The sequence below is a fragment of the Microdochium trichocladiopsis genome (genome assembly GCF_020744255.1).
Source record: "Microdochium trichocladiopsis strain MPI-CAGE-CH-0230 chromosome Unknown B0I36scaffold_13, whole genome shotgun sequence".
NCBI classification, from domain to species: domain Eukaryota; kingdom Fungi; phylum Ascomycota; class Sordariomycetes; order Xylariales; family Microdochiaceae; genus Microdochium; species Microdochium trichocladiopsis.
In genome coordinates, this window is record NW_025763556.1 from 473,560 (window position 1) to 487,740 (window position 14,181).

The 14,181-nt window shown below is 58.2% G+C and overlaps 4 protein-coding genes across 4 annotated transcripts; 2 read left to right on the top strand and 2 right to left on the bottom strand.

Moving 5' to 3' along the window:
- Positions 1–621: 621 nt before the first annotated feature.
- Positions 622–3,165, top strand: B0I36DRAFT_369227 (uncharacterized protein; the record flags this gene model as incomplete). Its single annotated transcript, XM_046159742.1, has 1 exon — positions 622–3,165. One exon carries the CDS (start codon positions 622–624, stop codon positions 3,163–3,165), a length of 2,544 nt encoding a protein of 847 aa, XP_046005215.1.
- Positions 3,166–3,624: 459 nt separating this feature from the next.
- B0I36DRAFT_255466 (major facilitator superfamily domain-containing protein) lies at positions 3,625–5,242 on the bottom strand (the record flags this gene model as incomplete). Its single annotated transcript, XM_046150878.1, has 2 exons — positions 3,625–4,931; positions 5,029–5,242. 2 exons carry the CDS (start codon positions 5,240–5,242, stop codon positions 3,625–3,627), a joined length of 1,521 nt encoding a protein of 506 aa, XP_046005216.1.
- A 3,447-nt stretch (positions 5,243–8,689) lies between these two features.
- On the bottom strand, positions 8,690–10,150 carry B0I36DRAFT_338468 (amino acid/polyamine transporter I). Its single transcript, XM_046155760.1, has one exon. It carries the CDS (start codon positions 9,991–9,993, stop codon positions 8,866–8,868), a length of 1,128 nt encoding a protein of 375 aa, XP_046005217.1. The 5' UTR covers positions 9,994–10,150; the 3' UTR covers positions 8,690–8,865.
- A 1,513-nt stretch (positions 10,151–11,663) lies between these two features.
- B0I36DRAFT_436311 (uncharacterized protein) lies at positions 11,664–13,844 on the top strand. The gene is made up of 2 exons (XM_046162814.1): positions 11,664–11,799; positions 11,886–13,844. Exons 1-2 carry the CDS (start codon positions 11,697–11,699, stop codon positions 13,757–13,759), a joined length of 1,977 nt encoding a protein of 658 aa, XP_046005218.1. The 5' UTR covers positions 11,664–11,696; the 3' UTR covers positions 13,760–13,844.
- The last annotated feature ends 337 nt before the right edge of the window (positions 13,845–14,181 follow it).

Here is a 14,181-nt window from a genome sequence, read left to right on the forward strand (position 1 = left end):
ATGGCGTTCAACCACGGAACTGACTCTACGCCCTTTCCTCACGGGCATATTGACACGTGTAGACCCTTACGAGCTTACTAATTCTCTATTGTTTTAGTAGAGACGCTCGAAAGCGGGTCGATGTCGTTGACGTGCAGATATCATGGTTACATACCCATTATCCTATGGTTGTGTTTGCATCTCGGAAATGCTTGGTATAGATGAATTTGCAACATCAGTGCCGACGCCCAATTTGTACTACGGACTTACTGCCAATGGTGCATTTCGAACGGCCATATCGACTTGTTCAAATCTCGTGGCGTTTGGCCCTTCTTGGACGCCCTTTGATCGACAAGCGACCCCTGCAGGGTGGCCCTTGCTAGCCGCCTGCCGTGGTTGCTTCGTGTGTGGCGTCGGACACCAAGCGGCTCCGTTTCAGATGGGGAAAACAGGGGCATTTGATAGGACAGGAGTGGAGTGATGCATTATATTTAGAGTGAGAAATGGGGAGCACAGCCACCTACTGCTGGTAAGTCGCGACCTGCAAATCCGTGTCCGCAGCCTGCGCAGGATTTGCAATGGGCATTGTCATTGCTTCCTCTCAACAGCACGCCCTGCGTTCCATGCCTAGCGAGCTCGCAGATGGCTGGTAGAGACGCTTTCGCGGACGCGGAGATGTTGGCGACGCCACAGGCGGAACAAGATCACGGCATGGCCGACACCAACCGTCCACTGCTCCCGCCTCGCCGCCAGCAGGACACCACCCATGGGGCGCAGGCATCAGCAATTGATCTGACGACGTTACCGCGAAGCCGTGCCATTGACGATCGAGCATCAAATGATCCGCATCCGAGAAACGCAAGCCAGCAATCATCCACCAAGGTTCAATGGACCACGGACACGGCCATGGCCACAACCCCGCGGGCTCCCTCGATGGCATCTCAGGACCACGACGACGCGGAACAGAAACCGCCACTCCCGGAACGACCAAAAGTCATCTACCGCAATGCAGCCAGGCAGTTTCTCAAGCTACAGCTGCCCTCCATCCTGGTGACCATTGCCCTGCTTGTGCTGTATATCCTCCGCATCAACTTCAAGGCCACGTCGGACCAGGTTGGAGCGCTGCTGTTCGCAGCCAAGGTGCACGAGGGCCTCATCATCATCTCGCTCGTCGACATGGTCTACTACCACCTCCGACGCCGCCTGCTAGGCCGCGACGGCATCACCTACGGTCTGCTCACTGCGCCTTTCCAGCTCAATTCGCCCATGTATCTCTTCACCACCGAGCTATGGAGCGGGATCCGGTCGACCACTGCCAACTCGATTCTGATGACTAGCTTGGTCATCGTGGCGGTGCTCTTGGCGTCGCTTGCGGGAGCCAGTTCTGGTAACGTCATGCTCCCGAAGAACGGGTGGCAGACGCATGACAACAGCATTCAGGGCATGCAGGCGTTTGTTGTTCAAGCACCGCACGACATGTACCCTCTCGAGCTCCAGAACACTACAAACGCAGAGGGCCAGGAGTGTGATGGCAACTCGCGCTTCTGTCCATACTCCGTCCTCCAGCAACGTCATGCCCCGTTGTATCCTTCGCTCGGCGGGTCTCTGGAAGGCGACTACCGCAAGAATATTTCGATCGCGCAAAACGACCGGAGGGAGATCCTGCTCACAATGAACGAAATGCTCCCACTGAGCCCGGCATACACAGCAACTACGTTACCAGTTTGCATCGCAGGAGCGCTCCAGGCAAACTGGGGGGGCATCAAAGCAAAGCCGTCATGGCGGACAGGAGTAGTCGACGAGCAGGCACCCTTCTCTGCACGGTTCTCCGCCGTGATGACCGACGCGCAAGGCGGGCGCCTACAGATCAAACAGCCACGGGTCACAGGATTCTGCGCCAACAACTTTTCCCCCGTGCTTCATCCTAAGAGCAACAGCAATAACAACAACAACGGGGAAGGAACAGAAGGCTACTACGAGTTCAGCATCCCGCACCTCTTCTATCACGGCGTCAACATCTCCATTCCGGCCTCGAAACTCGCACCGGCGCTCAACCACAGCACCAGCCGCTTTGGCTTCATCGACAGCACCGTCATCAACGCCGCCCTGCCGCCTGGAAACACCACCTCTGCGGCACTATGGACGCGCGAGTACCCGACCTCCCCGTCAATCACCCTGTGTCTGTTCGCCGCGCGCTGGATCCCCACACAGGACGCCTGGATATACCCGCGGGACCCAGCCGCGCGAGTGCAGACCGCCGTCACGCTCAACGCGAACGAGACGTTCAACGAGCTGGGCTCCCAGCAACAGGTCCGGATGTCCGCGGACTGGCTGGCGGGCCTGAACGCCACGCTGTCCCCGCACGTCCGCCCCGTCGACGACCTCGCCGGCCCGGACGGCAGGTTCACCCCGACCACGCACGTGTTCGACCTGGTCGACGCGTACCTGTACGACAGCTCCGCCTCGCGCGGCGAGTACTACGGCTACCGCGCCGAGAGGCTCGCCAGCGCCGTCTCGGTCCTGCTGACCGCCGCGCTGGCCCAGGTGCCCTGCCAATACGCGTGGCAGTTCAACAACGACGGTGGTTCCCGCAACGGCAACAAACCCATCGGCGGCGAGGACTACGTCCAGGTCGGATCGTCGCCTGCTGTGCACCTGGCTGATCTGCCAAAGAGTGTTGTTGCTCCTCCTACTACTACTGCTTCTGGTGCAGACGGGGCGGGATCAGTCTCGGGTTACACGTTCATCAGCAAGACGTTCTCCGAGTTCAGCTATGGCTACGGGTTTGACAGCACGACCACGATCCTCTCGTGGGCCGTGCTGCTGACCCATGTCGCGCTCGTGCTAGTGCACCTAGGCGTGCTGCTGCGGAACCGCGGGCAGGGGACGAGCCGCGCGTGGGGCCAGCTGGGCGAGCTGGTCACGCTGGCGATGAACACGAGACCCTCGGACCTGCTGACGAATACCAGTGGCGGCGTGCGGGATGCTCGGCGCGTATGGGGGCTGAATGTGGTGGTGAGGCAGGTCGATGATGGGAGGGGCAAGATTGAGCTGGTGTTGAGGGACAGGAGGGGGCGGAAGGGGAAGAATGCTGGGGATGAGGGCGAGGATGGAATGGGCGAAGAGGACGCGTTGAGTGGTGAAGGTGGGAGAGTCAAGATAGATCGGATGTCGAGATATGGTTGACCTGGAGGCCTGATTTTGGTGATACCACAGAGTAGGGCATGAATGCCAAGCACAAGAATTAACGAATAATGAAGGATTGAAAAATTACCCGTTCGACACTGATGGTATATTCTCCGGTATAGGTCTTTAAGTGGACCAGATCACAGGTTCAGGGCAACCCGGGCCTTTGCTGTGATTTCTCGCGGAAAGAAAGGCAGCACTTGTCTCAACTCCATATTGATATCGTTCAAATTTCCATGCACGCATCAGTACTCATTAGTGCTCGACAAGCTCACATGGACAACTGGGAATCGTTGGCTACCTATGTCTAAGCAACATGACCACAACGGCCGGTCGACGATTGCCCTACCGTAACGGTGTGGCAGTAGCGAAACCAAACGGAACACGGTTTGTGTCCGCTGCCCAACATGCCCCATATGCCCGTCCCATACCAAGCGAGAGTAGAATCAAGACGAACATCTAGCAAGTGTACAGGTACCTGGGGTTGTGCTCGCCCATCTCAGCAATCTCCTCCTCCGTCTTGCCCTCTATCCGCCAGTCCTCGAGGCCCGCCAGCTTGCGCTTGTTCATCTTCTTGAAGTGCAGGTGGACAAACAGGTGGATGCAGAACGCGACGGCCAACATGCCGATGGACGCGCTATAGCCGGGGATGAACCTCGGGCCCTGGTTGGAGACGAACAGGAACGGCGAGGCCACGCCGGCCGAGTTTCCGATGGTGATGAAGACGCCCGAGGCGAAGGCGCGCTTGCCATAGCGGGGCTGGTTGACGGTGATCCAGGCCATGCCCGCGCCCGAGCCGGTCCACAGGCCCGCGGAAACGAAGAAGCAGCCCGTGAAGCTGAGCGCGACGTTGTAGTTGGCCACGAGCATGGCGTAGCCGATCATCATGATGACGCCGCCAATCATGCAGAACAGGCCGCGCTGCTGGGTCTTGTCGCTGATGTGCGCCGTCGTCAGGTACGTCACGAAGCCGACAAAGTAAACGGGCACGGTCAGCGCCTGGACCTGGGCGTCACCCCACTGGCCCATGCCCTTGATGATGGTGGGCAGGAAGACGGAGAACGAGTAGAGCACTGAGTGGCTGCAGAACTGCGCAATGGACAGCGCCCAGATCTTCCAGTCCTTGATGGCCTCCATGACGTCCTCCTTGTGCATTTCCTGCGCGCTCTTGGTCTGTCCGACCTCGGCCTCGCGGAAGTAGATGAGGTTGCGCCGGTCCTCCTCGGTCAGGAACTTTGCCGTCTCGGGCGAGTTGGGCAGCACAAAGGGCACCACCAGCGCCGTCAGGACTGTCGGGATGCCGTTGATCGTCAGGATCCAGCGCCACGCGCGCCAGCCGGCGGTGCCCGCGCCGTCGTTGTCCATGTGGCCGATACCGTAGGAAACCAGGCCGCCCACGGCGCCCGAGATGGCCGAGATGGAGTAGAAGTAGGCGTTGCGCAGCGAGATGTGCTTCTTGTGGTAGAACATGGTCAGGTAGAGCATGATGCCCGGGAACAGACCGGCCTCAAAGGCACCCAGTAGCAGACGGCAAGCCACCATGGAGCCAAAGTTCTGGACGAAGCCCGTGAACGTCGCGATGAGGCCCCAGAAGAAGAGCAACCCCGCGATGTAGCGAGCCGGTTGCAGCCGCTTAATAATCAGATTGGACGGCGTTTCTAGCAAGCAATACGTTACGAAAAGGATCGAGACGCAAATCTGATACTGGTTGGGCTCCAGATTCAGGTCCTGCTCAAGACCAAAGAGGCGTGCATTGCCAATGCCGACTGTTGTTACGACCAAACGTGGTTAGCTTGGTTCCTGGTGGGACGGCGCCAAGTTGCTGGGAGTTTCAGAGAGAACTCGGTTTGACTCTGGACTCACCTCGATCCATAAAGTTCATTAGGTAGATCCAGCAGGCCATGGGAATGATGCGGCGGTCTAGCTTCTTGAGGATGGAGGCCTCGATCGCGTCATCTGGGGGCGGCGGGCCGTCGCCGTGGTGCTCCTTGTGGCCACTACCGGCCACGCCATTCTCCGAATCAGATGCCGTCTTCTTGTCGGCGAAAACCGAGTCGTGGACCGGGCCGTTGTCCATGGCCAAGGACGTCATGTTGGGCAGTAGGCCGGACGCGAAGGGACTGGGAAGGAAGCGCGAGAATGAAAGGTGAGGAGGAATGAGCGAGTCTACGCAGAGAAGGGGCAAAGTCCACTTGGTGAAACACGGCTTCCTTGCTTCGAAAACTCGTTGGGGAAACCAAAAGAGGACGCAACGCCGCGGGGGACAGGCGGTTTGGGCGGCCGTTCATATAGGGATCCGCGCCTGCCTGCCTGGACCGCGTCTCGAAGGCCCACGGAGGCGCGTTTCCGCTCGAGATGACGTGGGGTACGGGGTTGCCAAGCGGGCTTCTCCAGAAAATGAAGATGGAGGGCATGGGGCCCCAACAGCAGGCGAGGGGAGGACGGACGGACGAGCGGGCCCGCGTTGCAACGGTGGTGAGAAGTGGTGATCCCCAGCTGGATGTGGACAAAGACCCGGGCATCCTTTGGTCCGCGTCCACTCGAGGCCTCGTCCACGCCCAGAAATGAAGAATTGGCACGAAATTGCGATTGTGCTTGGGACAGACATGCAGGGCTGGGTCTCCAAGAGTCTGCCCTCGCCTCTCGTCAGCATCTCGCGGTGCGGTGTGGTGTCGTCGAGTCGAGGCTCACCGGCAGATGCCACGGGCTGCGGAGCCACAGCTCGTCCACCGCATTGCTTGGCCGCCAATGCGCAGCCGCGCCGGGCCGCTTGGCACGGAAAACCGGCACCGCCCCCAGCACCGCCGAGCCTCCAAGAGCCGTATGCAACGGGCCCATCCCCCAGGGCATGGCCCCGGACCCCTGGCTGCCGCTGGCGCCGATCCGGAGCCCCGTGGGAACATTACGTCCTGTCATCCTTGGAGTGTCCGCCCGCTTAGCCTAAAGGGGGCACCGGGTGGATGTCTTAGAGCCATGGCTGTCCAGAGAAGCCCCAGAAGGGCCCCAAGCATCGACCACACTGCTGACCCAAGCGATGCCTGTTGGCTGAAGGGTCTGTCCTCGCTCTCCACCTCTCTCAGCAGCCTGCAAAGTTCTAACTACGAGCAGCACCGGCCTGGGCGTCGTGGCGATGCCCGCCTATGAAACAGCATCCAATCTTGTTTTTGCCGTCTCCAAGCAATGGCCAAGAGCAGCAGGCACCCGGGCGATCGGGTACTCGCCTACTGCAGCCCTCTCTCGGCAGCCTGGCCCGCAGCAAATACAATCCTCCATCTAGTGCGTGATACTCGAGTCAGCCCGCTGACCGAAGGCCAAGACAAAACTGGCTCTGCCAATTTCTGCTCGTGAAGGTGCGGGGAACACGAGACGTGGCGGTCATTATGATTCCATACATCCGTACAATGGGAAACTGGAGGAGAGATAAGGCCAGTCGTACAATGTGCTTAGCTGGGCATCGCACTGGAGGTGGTAGGTCAAAGCAATCTTCACAGTTGGCGGGCCACGCCTTACGTTGGGTCAAGATACAACTGGAAAGTGGCCTAGTCAATCCAGTTCTTCTTGGTTCAAAGGAGCCGTCTGTGGACAATCTTCGCCTGATGCCAGAAAGGATCGCCGCCATGGCCTGGCATATTTAGTCCACACCTGTTGCAACACAAGCGCTCAATTGTCGCATAAGCCACGTGCCATGGCACCGGCCGAATGGAAAGGGATCATCGGTCGGGCAAACAGATGCAGGTCATCGCCCTGCGTTCCCCGGATTCAGATTAGCATCGTCCCTTTGTGCATGAGAAGAAGGGTGGGGATCGATCCCCCGGACCGGGCGGTCGCCTCCCAAGTCTACCCAGGTCCCAGAGTAGGCGTATCAGCCATGCACTGCGAATTGTGTTCCCACTAAGGCAGCACTAAGGTGATAAAGACAAAGCCTGAGCTGTACCCAGTCCTCGCCCAGCTGCTTCGAGACTTGTGCATTGTGTCTGGAGATGTCTCATTCATTGCTGAGATACCAGCCCAGGAGAACACTGCCGTCTCCTCCGGCAAGTCGATAAGACTGGCCCTTAACACGACCTGGCTTGTCAGGAGCATTGTTCCGCAACTTCTTGTTGGATACTGCCCGAGCATTGAGTGACAACATTAGTCCGGTTACCAATTACGATGCGTCGCGCATGATGCCTGATCTGTTATCCACTCGTCAAAACCTTTCACTTGATGCCTCATCGAAGCGTATATATCTCCTGCTATTTCCACGGAGACCACTCCTGATCTCGATGATCCCACCACATCACACTTCGCCTCGACATTTGTTTCCTTGAAGATGTAGCACTCACTTCTTGCAGTCAATTCCCTGCACTTCTTTTACGGGCAATACAATCATTACAACCTCAGCACAGCACCAGGGGCGCATCACTAACCCCATCGCATCATTTCAAGCCTTGCGAGCTCACCAAACTTAAAGCTCTGAACACTCCACCCACATAAAAGAGAGAAGCAAGCCGATACACACCTCTCGGTTCCTGGTTATGAACCTGGCACACGAAAGCCTCGAGAGGGGGTAATTGGCACGCGAGTGCAGCGACAGCAAAAAGCGATACGGAGAAGACGACCCCAACACACTCACTCGAAGATGGGAGTCTGGAAACACCACCAGCCCATCAAGGGAGGGGGCGAGCTACTCTCCGTTAACGTGCCTGTGTCACAGCCGTTTGACCCCAGCCCAATGCCCAAAGGAGATGCAAAAGGTCGGATCACATGCTGGAAAGATGGAGGGGCTACGGCGAAACTTGGCAAAAGACGTCGAGCAGGAGACACAATACACCATGTTCACGTCGAACCAGAGGGGGTCAGCGGTCCAGATCCTGGCTCAGATCATCCGTCCTGTGCAGATGCTCTCGTGGCTCTGTTCAACACGATTGCGGGGCGATGACACTGGCATGACCATCATGCAGTATGCCAGCAATTTGGAAGACCGACTGGCCCGACAGGTGTCAGGTTCAAGGAGGGCGCCTTTGGCGTTTTCAGTCATGAAGGGTTTGGGGTCACTTTGGTTTCAGCATTATGCCATGGCGGTGGCATCTCTGACGGCAGTCAACTCACTGAATGTTAGCAGCGCCGCTATTCATGACGAGGATCAACGACCTTCGCACCGTGCGTCATCACGATTCTCGACAGAAATTTCTGTGGGCATTGCGAGCTCTAGATTGCCTTTGGGTTAGCAGACACGTTCTACAACAGCTCTGTGCCCTCCGGTACGAAGTCTCATTGCGCCACACCGGACTCTCTCGATCACTGCAGTGTGAAATGCGGCAGGAAACCACCGGATAGCTCGCAAATCGGAAGTTCTCATTTGGGCGCAGTCAGCTCTGTGCAGCCAAAGGCGTCAGCACCAAAGTCGGCGCGCTCGACAGACTCCTTTCAGCTGTGTTGTTTGATCTTCGCGATCAACTCGTCGACGCCATCGTCAGCCTTAGACACAGGAAAAGAGTCGTCACTTGAACACGGAGTGCCGAGGCTTTGTGTTGTACAGTATGGGAATGAAGACATTGTTCTCGCAGAGCGTCTAGGGATATAGAACTCAATGCTAGATTTGAGTGGTAGTCAAATTTATATGCATGCTTATCTCCCAACATATGAGCATTATTTTCGCACGACGATCCTCCCTTTTGGCAGAAGAAACATAATTTGAGTTGCAGTCCCCCGTGAACATCATTGAGCACCCCCTCCGGTTGTCAACGGCCCAACATATCCCTTGCGAGCACCAAGAAGCCACCAAAGCCCCATGATGATTGTGAATCCCCCCCACAAAAGGGAGGCGTAGTTCATGGATGCCGCGGTCGTCGGCAGAGCAGGAGGGAAGCAATAAATAACGAAGAAGGCCAACATGTAGATGCAAGCCACGGCGTTGAGGACGAACCCCAGCGCGCCGCGGAGGTGGAATGGCCCGTACGTGATGTTCCTGCGGCCGGTAAGAAGGTTGGGGAGGATGCAGGCCAGGAAGGAGCTGGTGGACATGAGCACGAAGCTTCCCACAAAGGCATTGAAGGCGGTCGTGTTGCCCACGTAGATAATGCCCAGTAAGGTGACCAGGACGGCGGTGGCGATTGTGGACCAGAGGGGCATCTTGAGTTTTTGGTGGACGTGCCCAAAGACCTTGGGGAACGGCGCTGCGCCGTCTCTTGCAAGGGCCCAGAGCGTCCGACCGCAGGTGATATAGAGGCCGACGACGGTGAGACCGATGCAGATGAGGATGAGCGAGAGCAGACCGATCGCGCCGGCAGTGGAGTTGGTGGCCTGGCGGTAGATCTCAGCGATAGGGTAGGGTGACACAAAGAGGGCGTCGTAGTCGCTGATTGCGTACATGAGTGCAATCAGATAGGCGAAACCAGTGACGAAGCCGATGAGTACTTGCAGGAAGATGGCGATGGGGACATTGCGTTGCGGAGACGGGATCTCCTCGGCCAGATGGGTTGTGGCGTCCACAGGACCAACACCAAAGGCGCCATTTAGCATGCCCGTCAGGAAGACCATGCCATCGGGATAGCCGAGGTCGGCCTGCCACTCGCGCCACACAAAAGATGAGCTCGCATGGGGCGGCCGGCCGCCGGTGCCAGGCATGACGCAGACGGTGATGATGGTGATGACAAAGCCGCCGAGAATGGCATATATGCCGACCTTGTTGACATGGGGCATGGCGGAGTTGGCCACACAAACGGCAAAGCAGGCCAGCCAGGTGCTGATCAGGTAGACGACAAAGACGTGCCAGGCCTGGGCCTCGAAGTCGGGGTTGTTGAGCGCATACATCTGCACAATTGTGTTGCCAAAAATGGACGACATGGAGGCGGTGCCAAAGACCCAGGCGAGATAGTTCCACCAGCCGGCGAGAAAGCCAACGACCCGGCCCCATTCGTGCCCGGGCGTCACCGACGCCCAGTGGTAGACGCCGGCTGAGGACGGGATGGCGCTTGCGAGCTCGGCGATGGATGCGGCGACGGGCCAGTAGCATATTGAGACTGCGAGGAACTCGTAGAGAACACCCGGAGGACCTCCGTTGAAGATGGCAACCAGGATCGAGCCGCCGAGTGCTGGCCACACATTGCCCACTGTCAAACCCAGCCCGGCCACAGAGAGCAAACTGAAGCGTCGGTCAAGTTCCTGGACATGGCCAGAGGCGTTGATATCGACCAATGCGGAGCCATCCGCGACATCGCCGCCCTGCTGCGCGCCAACAGTGGCTTCCTTGTCGGCCTTGATTGAATCGCTCATGGTGCTTGGTGGGCGGCGCGGAGTGCTTTGGCTTCGCGGATGCGAGGTCGTTGACGAGGACAAATCAGGCGAGGGTAACAGGGAGTGAGATGCGAGAACCTGCACGTCTCTTGAAGCCCCGATGCAGGCGCGCAAAGCCGGAGACGTGCCACGGCCGAGTATGAGACGTCTTATCTGTGCCTGGTCCTGTCTGTCTAGAAATTGCCCCACTGTAGATAAGTACGTAACTCCCATTTACCGAAACTGGGGTGTACAAGCGGAGGTGGGGTAATGTGCTAGAGCTCGTGTGCAAGGGTCACCACTATTTTAGGGTGGTCATCCTGCCCAGCTGCGGACTACCGAGGTAGGCCAGCAGGAACGTTTACAGCGCCTGGATTTTAATTAGACTGGCTTGCACAAGCCAACAGGCCCAAGCTGGCACTGATTGGATTCGCAAGACCCCTTCTGTCTGTCAACCAGTACGTCCAACGCAAGTAAAGAGTGTCTTGCGCCGTTGCCATGGTTTGAACTCTACGGCCCTCAATGCAGATCGGTCCCTGCACAAAACGGGCGCTTGTGGAAACCGGCGCTCGTATCATCGCCGTAATTAGCTGGGAAACACGTCCGCATGTGTCTTCATTTAATATCAGCCGACACAACGCTTTGGGGGCAATTGACTCTTATGACCGAGTGCACAATTCGTCGCCCGGCTTTTCTTATTGAACGTGCAGTGTACGGTCAGGACAGATAGGAAGGGTAGACGGTGGTTCGATGTACGCTAAAACGTACCACAGAACGCCAATCATTTCGGACAACTCGTGTTCGGTCGCACTTGGAGTCATGATGTGGTTCTGTATCTGTGACCCACCGTCAGATGCCCGACAGAAATGGAACGGGCGGACACTTAAAATTGCAGCATCACTATTAGTTGAGATAAAACTACAATTCTGCCGGAAATCTGCAGGACCCGATGCTCAATGCTTGTCCCTTGAGGAGAGATCAGCCCATAATATGAACTACTGACTGGATGAGCCTGCGTAGCTTAGCTGATTGTCGGCAGATCTGCCTCCGGCTTACCATCATTATTCCGCTGCCCAGCTGACCGCTTGGAGACTCGCCCCCGCACGATGCAGGGGTTGGCGTATGCCCTTATCGATGGGACCCGTTCACGCAACAAGACAGGGATTGTGGTGGCGTTTTATGAGGATGCCTGTTTTTGGAGAGCCATGACTGCTTTCGACGACTTCGACGCACAGCTTTAGGGAAACCAGTCATCACCAGCCAGACCGCCCCAGATGGATCGGCAGGTGCCTGTAGTGGCATCCATATGGAAGCTCTTAGGGTCGCAACAAGGGGCCGGCAACAGCACGAGCCGGCATGGACAGAAAGTCAGGACAGGTACGTAGTCGAAGCATGGGCATGCGTGCAGGAACCCGCACAAACACACACTTTGACGTCTGACACTCGGCGGGCCGGCGGCACAGGATGCGCTGGATGCAAGGCAGCACGAGTCAAGTGCAACGAGGACCGGCCAGCTTGCAGTCGCTGCCGCCGCCGTAAGACGGCCTGCGTCTACCCGTCCGTTACCCACCGGACAGGCGCGGTTTGCAATGACCGACGTCAGCTGCAGCCGCGGCCCCTCCTCCCGGCGGGCAGCAGCGGCGGTGGCAGCAGCACGGGGCCCGCGACGGCCTGCCCCATCGTCCGTATCACGGTCCCCCCGGGTGCGGTGATGAAGCCCTGGGATGGGATATACTACGAGACCTTCCGCCACCGCGTGATCCTTCAGCTTGGTGACGCGGACGGCGAGTTCTGGCGCCGGACCGTGCTGCGCGAGAGCACCCGTGATACATGCATCCACAGCGCCATTCTCGCCCTCGGCGCGCTCGCTCGTGCTCAGGAACAAAGAGCGGAGTCGTCATCGCGGGTACCTCTTTGCAAGATGGAGCTGGGGCGCGGCAACCAGAGCAAGATAGGCGCGACGGGTCCAGACCACTACTACCCAGCTCTGGCGCACTACACAAGAGCGATAGGCCAGTTCCGCAGCCTCATCGCCACGGCGAATAGCGGCCGGCCCAGCACGACCAGGTCGATCCTCATTGCCACCGTCCTGTTTGTTGCGTTCGAGGTCATGCAAGGCAATACGAGCGCCGCGGACCAGCTGGGCGCCTACAGCGTCTCGTTGCTCCGCGACACAATCATGGAGGGCAGCCTGAGCGGTAAGCGCAACGGCGGTGACAATGAAAGCATAATACAGCCCTACAGTGAGTCACTGATAGCCGGCAAGCTGGATGATGATGGTGTCAGTGAGGCCGAAGTTGCGCTCGTGCGTAATACGATTTTCAGCTCGGGCCTATCACCAGTGTACACCAAGGGCAGGCAGGTTCTCTTCGACCTGCCCATGCCCAGCTTCTACGGCGCATGGCCCCCTGGTCCAGAAGCTTCCCGCAAAGTCTTCTCTCGCCTGTGGGAGCGCTGTATCGGTCTGTCAGCACTGTGGTACATCCGGGCTCAGTCGACCATGCATGCCGTTCGCGGTGGCAACAGTGACGGCCGTAGGCGCGACGGCATTCCCACGGCAGACTTGCCGCCACGACACCACAGGGAGCGCCGCGAGATCCTGAGTGTTATTGCGGCATGGCAGAGTGCCGTGCGGCACAGACTTGTCGTGGCTGCGAGGAACAAGGTCCAGCAAGGACATGACAACCCTCTTGAACAGGGGGATAACAGCCCGGACGCAGTGTACGAGCACTACTGGTCCATGTCCGTGGTAATAAATCACTGTCACGATGCCATGCTCCACGTGTTCGACTCCTCTTCCCGGTCATGGGAGTCTGATGACTACTCACTCTCGCAGATCGACGCGATCTTGTCATCAGCAGCAAGGCGTCGAAGACGTGCGGAGGGCGAGGGCCCTGTCATAACGACTTTGCCGCCCTCTGTGGCGGGAACATCTTCATCGTCGGCCACGGAATCTCCATCTCCACGCATCCACTGCGTCGGTCAGGAGGGCTTGATGTCGGTCCTTGCGCAAACCGCCCAGGAGAATCGCCACCCTGCGACACGGCGCCGCGCCATGGAGCTCTGGGGCCGGATGGTCGACGGCCACTCGCACTGGGACGTGCAGAGCGCATATTTGGGAGCCATGGCTGTCATGCAAGTCGAGGAAGAAGAGTTAAGAGACAAGCAGCGGGAACCCAGGACTGGAGCCATTCCGTTGGAATATCAGTACTTCTGGTCTAGCGGCTCTTGGAATGACGACTATTCCGAGTTCCAGGCAGTGCTCACTGCGAAGGTGCCGGGCCTAGACGGCATTGCTGTCCAGCGAACAGTTGCCATGCCTGCCCTTCATAGGTAGTTTTCTCGCAAACTGTATTAAAGCCTATCATCTAGTCCACGATAACAGGAGGGCGGTCCTTGCCACTCGCCTGCCGGCATTGCGGAATTCTCGAGTGGGCAGCGGCCGCGTCCCAGCAATTGATATCGTCAAGCTTTGATGCAAGATTCAGACTTGCTCCACCACGTGTCAGCTGTCAGCCCCATTTGTCGTCGGACCAAGTCTTCACCCGTTCATTGTTGGCTGCCATGTCGCTCTAGACCGGGGCCAACAGGGCCATGAGCTGACTTCGGAAGCGAGGGTACCCTGAGTCCACCCGATATGGCCGCGTGGGAGGGGCCAACTGACGATAAAGAGTGCAGCCAGGACGCGACGACTCCGCACGCAGGCAGCCCCAGCGAACGCAATATCCACATTTTCACCGACGTGTCCGTTACCCTGGG